Source organism: Capricornis sumatraensis, chromosome 5 (assembly GCF_032405125.1).
Source record: "Capricornis sumatraensis isolate serow.1 chromosome 5, serow.2, whole genome shotgun sequence".
Lineage (NCBI taxonomy): Eukaryota > Metazoa > Chordata > Mammalia > Artiodactyla > Bovidae > Capricornis > Capricornis sumatraensis.
The window spans coordinates 20,191,806-20,210,494 of NC_091073.1; the positions used below are offsets into that span (position 1 = coordinate 20,191,806).

General features: G+C 43.2%; 1 protein-coding gene across 1 annotated transcript in view; it reads right to left on the reverse strand.

Moving 5' to 3' along the window:
* COL28A1 (collagen type XXVIII alpha 1 chain) overlaps positions 1 to 18,689 on the reverse strand; it is a 172,996-nt gene that overhangs the window by 67,364 nt on the left and 86,943 nt on the right. Inside the window, exons 23-26 of the mRNA XM_068973166.1 lie at positions 18,575 to 18,643; positions 18,299 to 18,367; positions 6,330 to 6,398; positions 3,858 to 3,926 (exon numbers count right to left, since the gene is read on the reverse strand). Coding sequence (XP_068829267.1) covers positions 3,858 to 3,926; positions 6,330 to 6,398; positions 18,299 to 18,367; positions 18,575 to 18,643 — 276 coding nt within the window. The remainder of the gene's footprint in view (positions 1 to 3,857; positions 3,927 to 6,329; positions 6,399 to 18,298; positions 18,368 to 18,574; positions 18,644 to 18,689) is intronic.

An 18,689-nucleotide genomic window follows, 5' to 3' on the forward strand; every position in this document is an offset into this window, starting at 1 on the left:
GTGATTTTGGAACCCAAAAAAATAAAGTCTGACACTGTTTCCACTGTTTCCCCATCTGTTTCCCATGAAGTGATGGGACCAAATGCCATGATCTTAGTTTTCTGAATGTTGAGCTTTAACCCCAATTTTTCACTCTCCACTTTCACTTTAATCAAGAGGCTTTTAGTTCCTCTTCACTTTCTGCTATAAGGGTGGTATCATCTGCATCTCTGAGGTTATTGATATTTCTCCCGGCAACCTTGATTCCAGCTTGTGCTTCTTTGAGCCCAGCGTTTCTCATGATGTACTCTGCATAGAAGTAAAATAAGCAGGGTGACAATATACAGCCTTGACCTACTCCTTTTCCTATTTGGAACCAGTCTGTTGTTCCATGTCCAGTTCTAACTGTTGCTTCCTGACCTGCTTATAGGTTTCTCAAGAGGCAGGTCAGGTGGTCTGGTATTCCCATCTCTTTCAGAATTTTCCACAGTTTCTTGTGATCCACACAGTCAAAGGTTTTGGCTTAGTCAATAAAGCAGAAATAGATGTTTTACTGGCACTCTCTTGCTTTTTCCATGATCCAGTGGATGTTGGCAATTTGATCTTGGTTCCTCTGCCTTTTCTAAAATCAGCTTGAACATCTGGAAGTTCATGGTTCATATACTGCTGAAGCCTGGCTTGGAGAATTTTGAGCATTACTTTACTAGCATGTGAGATGAGTACAATTGTGTGGTACTTTGAGCATTCCTTGGCATTGCCTTTCTTTGGAATTGGAATGAAAACTGACCTTTCCAAGCCCCATCCTTTCTCCCTCCTGACTTAATCTGAGGACTACTACTGCTACTGACATAATGGGAGAAAATGATCAGTGCTGGGGGCTCACAGTGGGACAGCACAGCGGCATCGTGCAACCCCCGATCCATGCCGTGAACCTGAAAGGCCAAGGCCACTGAGGAACCAGAGAGGCAGTGTCTCGTATTCATTCATACGTCAGTAGATGTTTGTGGCTGAGAGAAAGCACTGGGACCCCTGAAGGAGCTGGAGCTCACCTGCAGTGCGGAGCCAGCCAGGCCACAGTGGGGACTGCAGAGCAATGGTGGGAGGTGAGCCCTGGGGAGTGAGCCCATCATGTTTTCCGGGGTTCCCACAGCAGCGGGCTGGGTGGTCCTAGAGCCCTGGGGGGGGGAGGGCGGGGGGCAGGAGGAGAGGGTGCCCAGAAGCTCATGTTTCCCACACTGAGAATCAGATTACACAGGGGTATGGGAGGGGCACCCCCACACTCTTCTGGTCATGCCCATCCCTTCTGTAGACGGTAGACAAGAGGGGGTCTTGGATAAATCCCTGCCTGATCATGTCACCCTGCTCTGACTTTCAGTCACTGTATGCCTGAGACCAGACTCATTACTGTGGCCTCCAGGACTCTTGTCTAACCTGTAAACCCATGCACTTCACTGTACCACCCCCTCTAGACTCTCTGCAGCTCAAAAAGTGATTGTCTGATGTCTCTAAACCCCATGAGGACAAAGTTCACATCTTTTCACTCATCGTTTTATACTGCACTTAGCCTACTGGCCTGACATAGATGGTGCTCAAGCAGTGTTGGTTGGTTGGTTGGTGCAAGTGCGCTCAGTTGCTCAGTTGTGTCCAACTCTGTGTTTCCCCATGGACTGCAGCCTGCCAGACTCCTCTGTCCATGGGATTCTCCAGGCAACAATACTGGAGTCGGTTGCCGTGCGTGTCCTCCTCCAAGGGATCTTCCCAACCCAGGGATCAAACCCACGTCTCCTACGTCTCCTTCACTGGCAGATGAGTTCTTTGCCACTCGCACCAGCGGGGAGCCTCAGGTTGGTTGAATAATTGAATGTAAATCCAATATCCTAGGAACTAAGGTGGAGCAAATCACTCCTGTGATTGCAGCCTGAGCCCCTATTTTCCCCATGGTTGGGATGACATCGAGAGACAGGGTACAGATTGGGCCCTGACATGAAAATTTAAAAACAAGGGCTTCCATCAGAGTCTCATGAACAGACAGGCCAGCTAAAGCAGATTTTACTGATTCAAATAGTTTTTTAGAAAGGGGTATAAAATAGATTCAGCAAATGAACATAAGAAATGAAATTTCACTAAGCTTTAAAATGCCTCGGAGGAAGTCATTTTAAATGACCACCAATTTGATTTCTTAGTTCTCTCCCTTTTGGAGGGATGGTGAGCCAGGGTCAGAAAAATGGGGTGGGCATCCTGAGAGAAATGTTTGCCCTGCTGCCAGCAGGATGGCAGTATGTCTAGAGGAGGCTTGTGAGGCAGCCTTGGTCCAGGCTCACTGCCAACAGCATCAGGCCCCAACCCTCAGTGGAGGAAAAACTTCCCTTGCTTCTGATAGGACCGGATGCGTGGCAGTGTTCATTTTGGTTCTTTCCTTATGATGGTAGTTTTCCTACCATAGTTTCACTCAGGAGGGACTTTGACCATGGCCTAACCTGGAGGGTGCAAGGACGGGCAGGATACCAGGTGACTCAGAACTGATGAGGATTAGTTAAGCACAACTCAAGAGGCCCCTTTGTTAATAAGGAAATAATTCCCAGATAACAAAAGGGAAAAACTGGCAGAGAATTTAACACAGTAGTGATAGCGAATTAATAGCACACATGAACTGAGCCAATCATGGGTTCATTGCTCAAGCAAACTCGTAAATTCAAAACCATCTTTTAACTGTAGAACTTAAAAGATAAAGTGTGAGAGAAGCTGTTTACAAGGAAGTAGGTTTCTGCTGGGTTTCCCAGTGCTTGCATGCTACTGGTTAGCTGGCCTTTGCTTGGGTACTCAGCCCTACAGATGAACAACTGTTACTTAAAAGACCTTCAGTGGAAGCCCTAGATGTTGCGTGATAGATTGGAAGGTTTAACACAGATTCAAATGAGTTTTGCTCTTGACAGAACTCACTCTTAACACAGGAGTAGGTGGCTTAATTTCAACACAGGATTTTTCACATGTATTATCTTCATCTCCTACTGTCTCCCACTTACTAAGAAATTCTGCCATCTGAAAATGAGTTTATTTTGAATGCTTCCACTTTTTTAGAGTCAATGTCAGTTACCCACGAGGGAATTACTCTGTTTTGAAGCATAACCACTGTAGTTTATTTGGGGGAAAACAAATAGAATGAGAGTGAGCCAGTAAAAAATAAATACATAAATCAACACAGTACAAGAGGGAACTGTTTAAATTACACAGTAGCCTGTGGATGCCAAACTCTGTCTACCGAGGCGGGGAGACCCTGGGAGTCCCATCTCACTAGATAGGCCTGTTGTGGCTGAGACAGAAATCAAGCAGAATGCAGTGGTTGCTTCTAGTTGCACAGAGTCGGGCTTCTCACCTGGATGCTCAGGAGAATCACATGGGCGGCTCTTAAACCCACAGGACTCAAACTCTGCCCCCCCCAGAGATTCAGATGTCCTTCTTCTGGGGTAAGACAGCAATGATTCAAAAGCTTCCCCGGGTGATGCCACTGTGAGCTAAAACTGGAAACTCGGGCACCCCTGGGCTAAGAATGGAGGCTGCAGGTGAGGAAGGTGAAGGGAGCACGTGCAGTCGGGGGCACAGACTCCCTGTTCAGCTCAGAAACCGACAGAACTGCCAACCGCCGTAACCGTGCAGTTGCTCTCCAAGCTACTTACGGAACATTAAGCATTTGTGAAGCAAGTATACTTATGGCATGTTTCCACTTTTGGACGATGCCTCTGAATACCAGATGCGATTTTAACTGCTAAGCTTACATTAAGTCCATTTCTTAATAGCCGTATTTTGTATTATCCACAGCCTCTTCTCGCCCTCGCCCTAGTGCGTTGAGAGGCGACCCTAGCACAGTTCCATTCACTTACTTTGATGCCTTGTAATCCATAGCCAGGGGAGCCAGGAGGGCCAGGCAAGCCTTTCTGCCCGATGTCACCCTATTAGAAGACACAGAGAAATCGGAGAGAAGGGTAAGGAGATTTAGAAACGAGCAATAGATTACTGCTCTTAGCTGCATTCTCACTTCAGTCTTTCCATAGTGATATAAAGCAGGGTTTTCCCAAAAGTTTTAAACCACACAATCCTTTCAAACATTTTTACATGTAATCCAGCTGTAAAGCGATAAGGGAGAACTGCTGGATATAAGCAGAAGTGTTGGCCCCATAGCCTTGCCCGCTTGGGCTCCTCTTGCTGCCCTAAACACCAGGCGTTCAAACATGGCTCACACATAATTCTAGGTAGCCTTTACTATGTTGCACCATTTCAATACAGCATATTAATTCATGGGGGTTGAAGTTAAAGAGTCAGCAGGTTTCCTTGCTGGCTCAGGGGTGGAGTCTGCCTGCCAATGTAGGAAGATCCCTGGGTCAGGAAGAACCCCTGGAAAAGGGGATGGCAACCCACTCCAGTATTCTTGCCTGGAGAATCCCCTGGACAGAGGAGCCTGGCGGGCTATACAGTCCATGGGGTCACAAAAAGTTGGACACGACTGAGTGACTATCACTTTCACTTTACTATGTCACACAATTTCAATATAGCACCTTAATTCACAGAGTTTGCAGTTAAAGACTGAGCACCTATTGACATGGATCAGAGTTGAATTGTTAAGAAAATATGTCAATGAAGCAAAAAGTATGTAGTTCCCAGTATATGTTCCTAACAGCATAATGTGACCCCATGTTTCTTGAGGAAAGACTTCTGTGGTCAAGTAAGATTGAGAAATGTTTACACGATGGATATGCCTCTCCTTATAGATCCCTGGGGCAGGTGAATATATTAAAGCCTCTAAGAAATCCCACAATAGAAAGGTTAGTTTAATTTTGCTTATCCCAGAAGTTCTCTAATTAACATTTTGATGAAACAAACTTTCAGGAATCCTGAGTTAATCAAAGTTACTGTGTAGGTCAGTCTTTTCCTTTCCACTATGGAGAAAAACTTTACTTTTTTCTGATTACAAGAAGAACTTATTGGAAAAAAAAGTAAAAATAGAAGTGAAAATTACAATTAAAAAAAATCAACCCATCATTCAATCACCCAGTGATAACAACTACTAACATCTCAGAGGGATCTCCATCCATTTAAAGGGATCTGTATGGTTAAGAAATAGCCCCCTGTCACAATGGAGTTGATGGACAAAAAAAGGATAAACGAAGAACCTTGGTAATTGTAGGATCCTTAGTCAAATCTTTGATTCACAAAGCTCTCTCTCTCTTTCCTCTCTGATAATAGGATTCTAATTCACTTCTGTGCATTTGGGCTATGAATATACCTGTCTGTAGTTTGAATTTGTGATGGGTGGCTCACTGAAACCTGTTTTCCCTGTGAATATGCCTGATATTTCTTTGTTGTTGTTAAGTCATTAAGTCATGTCCAACTCCTTGCAACCCTGTGGACTGTAGCCTGCCAGGCTCCTCTGTCCATGGGATTTCCCAGGCAAGAATACTAGAGTGGGTTGCCATTCTCTTCTCAAGGGGATCTTTCTGACCCAGGGATCAAACCCGTGTCTCTTGCATTGGCAGGCGGATTCTTTACTGCTGAGCCACCCGGGAAGTGGTATTTCCTTACCCGCCTCTTTGAAAAAATCAAAGGAATATTTGTTGAGCAAATGAATGAGCAGTTGGCCCTAGCATAATTAACATTTTGAGCTGCGATGATTCTTCACTATGGATGGATGTCCTGTGCCTCCCAGCCGTCAACCCACTAGATGCCAGTAGCCCTTCTTCCCCAGTGGGACTTGATGCCCAGAATGATTCTGGACCCTGCCAAAGGTCCCCCTGGGTGGAGAGGGGAGGACAAAATCTCCTTCATTGAAAAACAGTGGATTAAAAGAATAGAAGGATAAATAATCACCAAATTGGAGGTAACAAAAGGAAGAGAAGTGGAATGAGAGCAAAGGGAGCCAAAGGAAGTTCCTCTCGGCTTCTACGGGGACGATAAACTAGACTCTCGCACTGGGGCCCTGACAGAGTAGACTGTGCGCACGGGACACAACAGACCCATCACCTGTTACCAGGTGGCCTGAGGCACCTCTGGCCAAAGTAGGCATGGGCTTCTTGATGTGAGCGCAGCCTCTAAGGAACCTGGAAATATTTTGAGCACTCTGCAATCACTTTTCAAAGAGGCGTTTACTTTCTAATTTCTTTGGGAGGAAGCAAATGACTTTATACACTTAAATGGTCTATTTCACTGAAAGTTCACATGATAATGAAAATGAAAGGCTCTTCATCCGTATCAAGAAAAAATAAGTCAACGTGATATGAGCACTTCCCGTGCATTGAGTGTTCCCCTGGTCATCTGGATGCCACCTGACCCTCACCCAGAGCACAGACCTGAGAACTCACCTTTGGCCCTGGGGTTCCGACACCCCGAGGCCCAGGGGGCCCTGGAGGGCCTCTGATGCCAGGATCTCCCTGCAAAAACACAATGAATGGCAAGTTGTTGATTTAAGAAAGTGCTGTGTATCATATTTTATGTAAAATTTCATAGGATAATATTTCCTATGAATTTTCATATTCAGAAATATACTTTAAAATCCCAAACCCTTGAATTTGACTAAGATAATAATCTTTTTTTCCAGATCATTTTTCTATATTTGATCAACAGTATTATCTCTGTTTTCATTTCTTATTGCCATTTATCAAACCAACTGATATGGGTTCATTTCAAAGCAATCAAGTTAATTAGCTTCTTGGAAACCTTAATATATACTTTATGGAGCTCGCTTCTTGGGACTTTGGAGAAGTAATTACTGCCATTGTGAAGACAGGGAGAAAGAAGAGACAAGAATAATAATTTTTTTTAAAGCATTAAAAGATATAACCTTTCTGAATGAGTTGCTCTTACATTTTTATGTGACAGTGATTATGCTACTTGGGCTCGAGATTGGATTTAGGCTACTCCTGCCTCTAGAGGGGTTGTGAGTACACAGTGGGTTCTCTCAAGGTTACAGATTCAAAGCATCACAGTTTCATAACAGGCAACCACCACCAAAAACAGGCTTCCCTGGTGGCTCAGTGGTAAAGAATCTGCCCACCAGTGCAGCAGACCTGGGTTCAGTCTCTGGGTCGGGAAGATGCCCTGAAGGAGGGCATGGCAACCCACTCCACTATTCTTGCCTGGGAAATCCCATAGAGAGAGGAGCCTGGTGGGCTACAGTCCCTGGGGTTCACAAAGAGTCAGACACAACTGAGTGACTAAACAGTAACAACAATCACCAGAAAGGTGTTGGGGTCTGATTGGGGTGGGGCAGGCCCTGTGGTTAGATCTATTTGAGATGTGAACAATGGAAGAAGAGGAGAAATTAAAATCTCTTCGTTAATCACTGTCAGTGTCCCCAGTAGTATGTTCTGCACGTTTTTATATAATACTTGGTATAACTTCGTATTCACAAAAATCTTTTTGACAACTAACTTCCCTCACGTCTCTGAACCTTCGTAAATCCATCAGACACAGAAAATCGTGTCTACCTTTCATGGAAATGACGGTGAAGGCAGACACAGAATGCCGTGCTTCTATCATCTTGTCTAGCACACAGCAGGCACTTGGTAATTGATAACTCCCCACCCCACCTGTTTTTTTTGAAGAAGAAACTAAAGGTTGCCCAAAGCTGCACAGCTATTGAGAGGCAGGGCTGGGAGGATGTGGAGAAACAGATTCCGTGTTTGTGGCTGGTACAGCTGCTTTGGAAAATAGTTTGGCAGTTTCTTTAACAGTTCAACATAATTTTACCATTTGATCTAGTAATCTCACTCATAGGTATATACCCAAAGAAAGTGAAAACATATGTCTACACAGAGGCTTAACATATGAATGCTCTTAGCAGAATTATTCATAATAGCCCCAGACTGGGAACAACCAGAATGTCCATCAACTGGTAAATGGACAGACAAAATGTCATAGAATCGGCAGTTAAAAGGAATGAACGCTAGCTGCACACAACAGTATAGATGAGCCTCAAAAACTATTCCTAATGAAAGAAATCAAATACGTGAGACTACATATTGTTTGAGTCCATGTATATGAAATGTCCAGAAAAGGCATATCTATAGAGACAGAAAGTGAGTCAGTGGTTTCCTGGAGCCAAGAATAGGAGCACGTAAGGAGGATTAACTATAAATGGACGTGAGAGATCTTATTGGGGGATGAAGATGTCCTAAAACTGATTTGTGATGATGTCTATATAACTTGGTAAATATACTAAAAAGAATCACTAAATCATACACTTAAAGTAGGTGAATCCTATGACATATAAAATATGCCTCAATAAAGTTATAAAGAAAGAAAGCCTAGAACCAATCTTTGACTCTCAAGCTCTTTGCCCTAGGTTCTGTTTTGTCTACGTCCTAATTAGGAGCTAAATAACTAGCTTTTCAACAATTCAAAAATCACAGATTATAAGAAATGATTACATTATTTATCTAGAAAAACATCCCATCTTTTATTTAGCTTCACTGTCCACTTACAAACCTTAAAATACTTCTATAGAAAATAAGGCCTAAAACATGGGGAAAACCTTTAAACTTTATTACTGAGTTCGTTCTTTTATTCCCTACTTCTTAATTACATATTTCCCTTTTGCTTGCAGGCAACTTTTGTGATTCTTGTCTTCTACCTCCATCTCTTCCACTTAGTCCTTAGCTGCTTTTGAGACCACAGATACTAATTCTCTCTTTGACACCTCTCTACTTCTGATTCCCAACTTTTAATGACCTGGAGTTTCTCCCAACTTAAATGATCGTGCCTGTCATCAAGAGCTCCAAGTAGAACATGACCTTGTCCTGTATTATACACACTTCTATTATCTTTTTTCTTGTGTACCTCTGAAATACCTTTAAAAGGGATATCTATAAATTCACCCATAAGGGTCTCCAGTTATACCTGACCAATTCACACACTTGCTCCATTTTCTCTTTCATTCAGTTCCCATGGCCTTCACCCTTTAGGAATGTCTGATGGTTAAATGCAATAGAACAGCTGCCCCTGAGGACACCTTCTTGCCCTCTGTATGTCTGAGCCTTCGCCAGTGAACTGTAACAGTGTGACCCATGTCATCTGTGGCACTCCAGTGTTTACCTCAAACAAGCTGTCTGTCTTTTTTTCTGTATAGCTGTTTACATATAGCTATGTTTTATCTATCAAAGTAGTCCTTTGTAATCTCTCGATCTATGTAAGTATACTTGATCTATGCTTTTATGAATCTGATAGACTTTAAATCAAGTCTTAACACATTCTGCAGGTATTAGCGTTGGTCAGTAACATGTTTTAGGGTAGTTCCTTGGTGTTCATGGACCAAACTTTTCAGTAGATGGGAATAACAAGCCCTTAATGAGCTGTGTAAATCCGCATAGACATGTCTCTCCACTCTGGTGGGGTCTTAAAAAGGTATCCTGTCTTTTGTTCCACAGCACCTGTCCATGCTAGCCTACAACACCAGGTGAAATTGCCTAAGAGGACTGTGGTCAGGACCCATTTCACTCCTGGAGAGCCCCAGAGGTACCCAAGAGGTGCATTTACTATGATGTTTTTAGATATGCAGTTTTATTGTCAGCGGATAGGCTGATATCCACAAGTAAGAACTTAACAACAGGTACTTGCAGAGCCAGATTTAGCTTCCCACGTGGGAGCAGAGGTTATTGGAGCCTGCAGAGGGAGCCCTTGCATTAGGAGATAATGAACAGACCTGAAAGCTAATCCCGGAGTTGCCATTTGTGACTACAGCCATCAATTTCATAAGTCTTACAAGTCCTACCCCTCCCCTTTCATCTCCACTCCCTCAAAGAAGAATAACTATTTAGAATGTCCTCAGCTTCATCTTGGCCCACAAAAGGATTCTAGATGGGAGATACTCCTTTCAATTTCATAGAAAATGGTCAAATTTAGGACTTTCTGCGGTGCTTCCAAGTGTGAACTTAGCAAATGATTTAGTAAAGGTTTTACCTAGACCTTAACCTTGCAGAGTGGTTAATTTCAGCCTCTTTAAAATCATGCGTAATTTTATGGTGGTCCTAGTAGTCATTCATTAAACCTTTTACATTTTAAAAGAAAGAAAAAGAAGAAAAAGAAAGCAAAGGCACTATCACATGCATTTTCTCTTTGGCGAATATTTTCTTTGGTTAATATTCAAACAATTATAATTACTTTTAAATAAAATCAATAATAACTAAAGTTTAGTTTTTCTCATGTGTCATGTACTTTTTATTCAATCTTATCTGAACATCATTGCTGTATTTTACACATAAGGAAACTGAGGCTAAAGAGAATATAGGATTTGCTAAGAACCATGCAGCTGGAAGCAATTCCAACCCAGGTCTGACTCCAGAATCCATCTCCTAAATGATGGTGACTAGAGCCAGAGGCAAGGTGCTGACTTCTCCCCAGACTTGTTTCCAGCTGGCATTTAATGCAAAGGTCATGGCTGTGTGGCTGTGAAAGTGCTTTGCCTATACTGAGTCAATCATACTCTCTCAAAAAGAAGAAAAAAAAAATCTTGATTTTAAGATTTCCAAGAGGTCCACACAGCCCACACAAGCACCCTGCTGTCTCGGGCTTCCCTTTCCCTCGCCCTCTTTGCCATTCCTTAGTTTTGTGGTTTTCCCCAGTATTTCAGTTGGTCTCTTTCCAGATCCCCTACTTACACAAACGCTTACTCTCTGTTTATCTATACTGCAATACACTTCATTTGGCAGAGTAATGTGTACTCTGACGACTACTATTTCTACGAATACTTTAGTGTGTTAGAATTCATAAAAACATCTTATAGACATGATTCCATTCACTTTGCAGAATAACCCTGTGAAGCAGGCTTATATTCCCAAGTGATAGATGAGGAAGCTAAGTCTGAGGGAGATTAAATGACTTGCTGAGGTCACAGAGTTCATAAGTGGCAAGGATTTCATGTGGAAGAGTGATAAGGAGACATCGGCTATATCTTTTATGTTCCATAGGATTTAAGTACAATATCTGAGACTTAGAGACAATCTTAGAGACAAAACAGTCCATTAGACTGTTTCCACCTTCACATATTAATAAAGCTCTAATCTAAATTGTTTGTGCCAATTTAATTCTCTGTCACTCTTTGAGAGGCTGTGGAAGTAGATTAAGGTTGTTCTTAAAGTGATTTCATGCTTTTTTACTTTGGGGGCAATAAAAAGAAAATTGATTTCACTATGAGAAGAATTAGCCTCTCAAGGATTTTTCCCCCCAAAATGATACTCTGAAGAGTCCACTATATGATGAAAACAAGGAATGATTGAGTTTTAAAATAAGGTAGGAATCAAAGTGATGATTAGCAGTTGCTTAATGTTTCTTTTTATACGGCTTTTAAAGAAAATCAAGATATACCTACTAAGGCTCCAATTACCACAAACATAAGCAACACTCTGGAACGAATTATGTAATGAGTTTGTGACTCCTAAATACCTCACTTATGGCCAGGATGTCAATGGAAGTTTTAGAGGCATTCTTCTAAGTTTATGGACAGACAACCCAGTTATTGATAATGTATATTGATTATTGACTGGGCCATTGTCATACAACTCAATCACTTTTCCCTGACACCCTTTAATGATGAAAAGGGAGACAGTAACAATGACCGGCACAATTCTCAAGTGGATGGGGAAACAAGAAGGTGTTAGAAAACGAGATTCAAGTCACTGTAACATTTCCTTTAGTGTCCTTTCCCAGCTTCACATTTCAAAGCATTTAAAATAATTTCAATTCTCTCAAATCAGTTTCTCTCCTAGAACTTTCTTTTATTACAGTATAATTGGTTTACAATGTTATGTCAGTTTCTGCTGTACAACAAAGTGAATCAACTGTATGTATACACACACCCCTCCCTCTCCAGCCTTCCTCCCACTCCCCCACCCCTAGAATTTCAGTATTCCCCACGAAGCAACAGCATTGTAAAGTCCGTGATAACTTAAAAACTTGCTGTAGGATTTAGTGGGGATTTGTTGTTGATGGTTTCTTCATTTTCTCAAAATCAACTCATCAAAGATGAGCAAATTATTTCCCTGTGCCAAGAATCTCATTGGAGAGGGAGAGCCTTCTGATTTAGTCAAGTTCGAAACCTTAAAAATAGAAATGTTGACAGTGCCTTTAATGTCAGAGAGAAGGCTGTCTCATGTTGATATTCAATATGATTTTCCACTGGGGGAAAATCCCTGCATGATTAAAAATAAAAAATGTGTTGATGGTGACATGGGTGTTGAATGTTAAGAGGATAAAATGTGCATCCTTAAGGCTGAAGGGAAAGTATGTATGCAATCCTGGGAAGAGAAATGCAGAGCGAGGGAAAGAGTGAGGAAAAACGAAAGTTATACTGAAAATGATAAGGTAGACGCGATTATGGCTCTGATTGCAGAGATCATGCATAGAACTGCATCGAGGAGTAACCTTGAAAAGTCACCTAGTCAAGCGACCTTTTCTGACATCCAGAGGTCAAACTGCCTAGTATTTAAACTTGATATGGCTCTGGCTTTAATTAGTTCCGTTTTTGAGCTGATTGCCCTGCCTGTAGCAATTTTGCAGTCATATTAAAAACGGTGGGTGTCTTCAACTCCAATTTGGAATCATGGACCCTTAATATCACTATCATTAAGTCTGTATCCCAGGTCAGCCCTCCTTGTCAGACAAGGTTCACCGTGGAGCTCCTTGTCCAGCCCACGTCCGCTGACAGAATCCGCACATCCCTCGTGCATCTCTGTGAATCACTCCTGTTCCACCTCTGCCTACTGCTGGCGTGCGCATATGTGAGCCATTGCAGAGAACAGAGAGGCGATTCAGATGCTGGGAACGTTTTCAGAATAATGATACTCAGAGGGATTCCACATAGACTTGCACTTTAATTTATGAGTATGGGTCACTTTTGTCAAAGAAAGCATGTGTTTACAATATTCAAACATTTAAAGCTCTGGAAAACGTTGAACTCTTTGGGGTTCGGGCTTATGCCTCTGCTGAATGTTTACGTGATTTATGTTTTGACCGTGGAAAAGCTAGAATGGAAAGAGAGACCACCTAACTGTACCCTAAACAGTGCCAAGGTAGTCGGAAAATGGACAGTATTGAAGATTGAGCATCTGTAGATTGGGACAAGTCATTCCACCACCTCTGACTTATTAATTCACCTAGTTCTCCATTCATTCATCCATATTTATAGTCTCCCTCTGACACTCAAACAAGATAGCATCAACACTGTTCAGATTGTAAAGGGGCAAGTCATTTAACCTCTTTGGCTCTTGATTTCCTTATCTATAAAATAAGAGAGTTCTTTAAAATTCCGTGATAGTCTGGAAATATTTAGGTCACACATAATATTTAGGTAGTATACAGTTATAACATATAACAACAACCACCCAACAAGTTTTTTCTGCCCAGACTTGATTCCAACCACTTAATGGTTAAAAGGTTCCTTAAAGTGAAAGTGAAGTCACTCAGTCATGTCCAACTCTTTGCGACCCCATGAACCGTAGCCCACCAGGCTTCTCCATCCATGGAATTTTCCAGGCATGAGTACTGGAGTGGATTGCCATTTCCTTCTCCAGGGGATCTTCCCGACCCAGGGATTGAACCCGGGTCTCCAGCATTGCAGGCAGACACTTTACCAACTGAGCTACCAGGGAATCCTTAAGAACCCCCCAAACCAGGTTAAAGGTTCTCTTTGCAAGAACTGGCCTCAGTTCCACTGCCCCTGAAGCTTTGGGGAAGGCCATGGCTTTCTCTGTGATGAACTGGCATAGTGATGGGGGCTGAGAGAGGTGCCTGGTGGGATGTCCCTGCCCTTCTGACCCCCGGAGAGCCACTCCTCATGGTTTTCTTCCAGGTGGCCAAGAACAAGCTCCCACCCTCAGAGATTGACATCTGAGGCCTCAGCCTCAGCCTCAGCCTCAGCCCTGGGTGATTCACCAGCCTACGGGGGTGAAACATACAAAAGCAAAGAATTATCTGGGCTTCTCAAAAGGTAGTACAGTTTATAGACTGATAGTCCCCAAATCACAAAGGGTCCTCTTTGTCTCTGGTGTGCATACTTGAGGAGTGAGTGAAAAGTCGCTCAGTGGTGTCTGACTCTTTGTGACCCCATGATTATACAGTTCATGGAATTCTCCAGGCCAGAATACTGGAGTGGGTAGCCTTTCCCTTCTCCAGGGGATCTTCTCAACCCAGGGATCGAACCCAGGTCTCCCACATTACAGGTGGATTCTTTACCGGTTAAGCCACCAGGAAAGCCCAGGAATACTGGAATGGGTAGCCTATCCCTTCTCCAGTGGATCTTCCCGACCCAGGAATCAAACCAGGGTCTCCTGTATTGCAGGCGGATTCTTTACTAGCTGAGCTACAAGGGAAGCCCTGTGTGCATGCTTAGTCATGTCCAACTCTTTATGACCCCATTGACTGTAGCCCATCCATGGGATTTTCCAGGCAAGAATACTGGAGTAGGTTGCCATTCCCTTCTCCAGGGGGTCTTCCTGACCCAGAGTTTGAACCCACATCTCTTGGATTGGCAGGCAGATTCTTTACCACTGAGCCACCAGGGAAGCCTAGTCTCTTGGGGTCCAGTCAAGAAATTCAGGCAGTGTAATGCAGGATCTTTGCACTTGCCCTCCCTCTCAGTGAGCTGACAGTTTGGGTCCAGGGACCAGGGCACTGGATGAGCGCGTCCTACTGGGCAAAATCCAATTGTCAGTTCCTCTTTATGGCATGTTCCAAAGTAGATTTTAAAACCATATCTACTATCTCCTTGGAAACTTGTAGTTTTTATAAGAATTTTAGAAATCTCTCAGAAGCCCTTGTCAAAATTTGGAGTACCTTCAAGGGAAGTGTATTGAGAAGTACTATAACCACTGATGTCAGATGGAATTCCTTCACTTGGAAAAAAGCCACGGAGCACCACAAGGCTGCAAGATGTCAGCGACTGCTTTTTAGATGTTTTGAAACATAGGCACTTTGATTCTAATGTCTGTGTCATATGCTAAACACATGTGACCTTAACTAAATATCGCAAAGCCCACCATAAATTAATCGTCAACCTTAATGGCTTCCTCATTTCAAAACACATTTCTTTTGTAAGTTAATGCCCTAAGGCCAATATTTTAAGGTGACAACACAGAATTTAAGTAAAAAACATATCCAATATATATGTCTATACAATTATATACACATGTGCGTCCATGCACACAAACCCACACATTTCCACACACAATTTCTCTGCCATTTTAAGACAAAATAGAAGGAGAGGAATTTCGCAGACATTTGAGTCCTATGCTTTTGCTACCATTGGCAACCTTAGGTGTTTTGAGAGTCTCAACTCCACCTTACTAAACCAAAAGGACAAAATTAAGTGGAATTAGACTTTTCAAAAAATGTCCTTTTCTTTACCAGCTTCTGTTGGGCTGTGTGGGTAGCCAAAAGTTTTCTTTAGGAAATAAAAAAGACACATAAAGACTCTAAGGCATCTATAAAAGAAGAGAGGTGATTTTGGAAGTTATTAGAAGCTGCTGTTTGCTTTTTGAATGTCCTTGATTTTGAAATTCATGATCCAAGTTCTTTGATTCTAAGAAGAGCGTGCACTCCTGATATTTCCTTCCAGGGCTAGAGGTGGGCAGGATAACACACCTCCCCAACATCCACAAAAGATGTGTCTCTTTTGTGGAGACAGGAAGGGGAGACAGGAAGAAGGAAAACCCAGCTGGGAGGGAGGTGTGGACAGAGGCAGGTCCTGACCAACATTCCCTCCTCCCCTCCTCCCCTCGGTAGAAGTGAGCTGGAGGATACCGCCTCCATTCAGCTTCCTGTGTGAATTAATAGACACAATATGAGTTTTGGGCTTCCCTGGTGGCTCAGCAGTAGAGCATTCGCCTGCAGTGTAGAAGACACAGGAGACCTGGGTTCAGTCCCTGAGGTAGGAAGATCCCCTGGAGAAGGAAATGGCAACCCATTCCAGTATTCTTGCCTGGAGAATCCCATGGACAGAGGAGCTTGGCGGGCTACAGTCCTTGGGGTCGCACAGAGTTGGACATGACTGAGCATGCACGCACGTAAATGAATATGAGTTTCACTTGAGACACATCTTTTGGCAACATGCTGACTATTAATAACAACCAAAAATAGGCAGGATAAACTTTTGAAAGAACACCTTTTTTTCCCCCTTAAAATGTATATGAAAAAACACAAGGGACTTTGAGAGAGAAATGATCGATGAAACCAATTAGTAAATGTTTTAGTCTATATGTTAAATAATCTGACATGGTGGAACATTCACAAGAATAAAAATTTTTAAGTGCTATCTGTGCATAAGTGTCCACCTTTATTATTACTGCTAAATGTGAAGCAGTAATACAATAGTATAATTCAATATAACAATGTATACTTATATAAAATATTTATAATAATCTACTCTATGGAAATGGAAATGGTTATGTGTTTCCATTGGAATACAAACAGTCTAGTATATTTAACACATTTTATTTCACACATACCATATTTTAAATAGGAATAAGCTCCTAGTTCCCTAACTAAAGGAATATTCAGTGTAAAAACAAAAGTTTTTACCAATGTTTCACTCAGCAGAAAATAACAAGGTTTACATGTTAAAGTTCCTGTATTTTTAAATTTTAACAGGTACTTTGTCTTAAAGAAAAAAAGAATATTTCAATGCCCCAGTTCAAATAAAGATCAGATTCAGTGCTGAGTCAGAACCTTGACAAAAGCACCTAGGGTGTCTCTTCCCTGCACAGTCTCCTGAGCACTTTCAGACACATCTCCCTGACTTTCCTAATTACCCTGAGAGACAGGGACGGGCAGGACTCAAGAGCTCCTTTAGGGGTGAATTGAATGCCTTGGGCCTCCAGTCTTTCATTCTACAAGGGAGAGGATGAAAGGGCACTTGCCCCACAGTACAGAAGCAGCATCAAGGTGGCGGCACTCACAGGCGCCATGGCAGAGACCAAAAACTCAAGACAAAAAGCTGACATTAGGCACTTAAACCTCTTTCTTTAATGACCTGGCAGCATCTGAAAAACTAAACGTGTAGATCTATTTCTAAGGAGAATTTCTCTCTGTGGGATAATATTGATCATTCACTCATTTTTTCATTCATTCAACACATTAAAGAGTTCCTTTTGAGTGGCAAGCCTAGTTCTGGAATCAAGAATTTAGTACAACAAAGAGCCAGCCTTCAGGAAAATTGAAACCCTTGTGAAAATATGCAGAGCAGGAGATAAGGAAGTTGATTTCAGGAATGATGCCTGCCTTGGAGGAAATACACCAGGGGATATGATAGTGGTAGGGGAGGGAGGGAGAGGAGAGAATTGCCTTTTGTATAGGTGGAGAAGGAAGTCAGACTTGAGACCTTAAGAATGAGCCAGCCTGACAAAGTCAAGGTCTGGAAGCAGGAGTGAGCTGAAGGAGGCCAGGTCAGTGTGGCGGGAGGCAGGCAGCAAGGGCGCAAAGGACAGGAGCTGCGGCCCAGGTTACAAAGGGTCCCAGATAACATGGGAAGTGGGTGCAGCTTGCTCTCTGTACAAAGAGAAGCCAGCAGAGCCTTTTCTTCAGAAGGAAAAGGGTGTGATCTGACCTCTGGCTCTAAAAGATCAACTTGCCTGCTAGGTAATAGAAGGGCAGAGGTGGAGGAGAAAAAGCCAATGGAGAGGTTGTTTTCACAGCCCGGGTGAGAGATAGTGGTGATCTCCTTGGGAGATGCAGCAGGAGACAAGTAGCCAGAGGCGAGATAATTTTGAAGGTAGAACTGGCAGGTCTGCCACAGGACTAGATGTGGAGGGAAGGGCGGGGAAGGAGGACCAAGAACGATGTAGGTATCGTGGCATTAGCAAAGAGTGTGGGTAGCACCACTTCCAGGCTGATGGAGGGAAAATCAAAGGCTTTATTTGGGATATTAGGTTAGAGATGTCTGGTCAGAAACTAGGTGTGTGAGACCAGGGCTTCCAGGAGGAAAGATAGACACTTGGAGGCCATCAGTGCGTGGACGCTGGTTAGTGCCATGGGATGGTATGAGAGCACCTAGTCAGGAGCGTGACCAGAGAGGGCAGGGGCCTGAACCGAAGTCTATTCTTGCGACCAGAAGACAACGCAGCAAACGAATGCAAGGGCTGCTAGCAAGGTAACAGAAGACAAAAACCATAAGGTTGATCTGCATGTTCAAGTGAGTGCAAGGCTCTGGAGAGTCCATAGATGAGGATAAATAACTTAACCAGTTCTTTAGACGCTGCTTCTCTTCTCTCAGGTCCGGTAAAGATGGTCACTTTTACCAAACCTCTTAACTACAGGTACATTTTTAAAAGCTACTGTCGCCTACCTTTGCTCCAGTGTCTCCAACTCCAGGTAATCCCCTTGATCCAGGAGGTCCTGGGATTCCTCGAGGGCCCTGAAAAGGAGAGGGAGCAACCTTGCTGTGTGCAGGGTTCAGGAAGGGAAGCGAGAAGGGAGGCAGGGAGGAGAAAAGAGAAAGGAAAAGAAGGGAAGGGAGGGAGGGGAAAGGAAGAAAAGGAGGGAGGGACGAGAGGAAGGAAAGGAAAGAGACCGGAGGAAGAGAGGGAGGGAGGGAGGAGATAACAGCAGCGTCCACACTTACGGGCACACCAGGATAGCCGTCACCTTTGAGTCCTGGAGCGCCCACTGGTCCCTGAGGGCCTTGGGCACCCTGGGTGAATTCCAACACAGGAGATATCATGAGCCTAAACTATGAG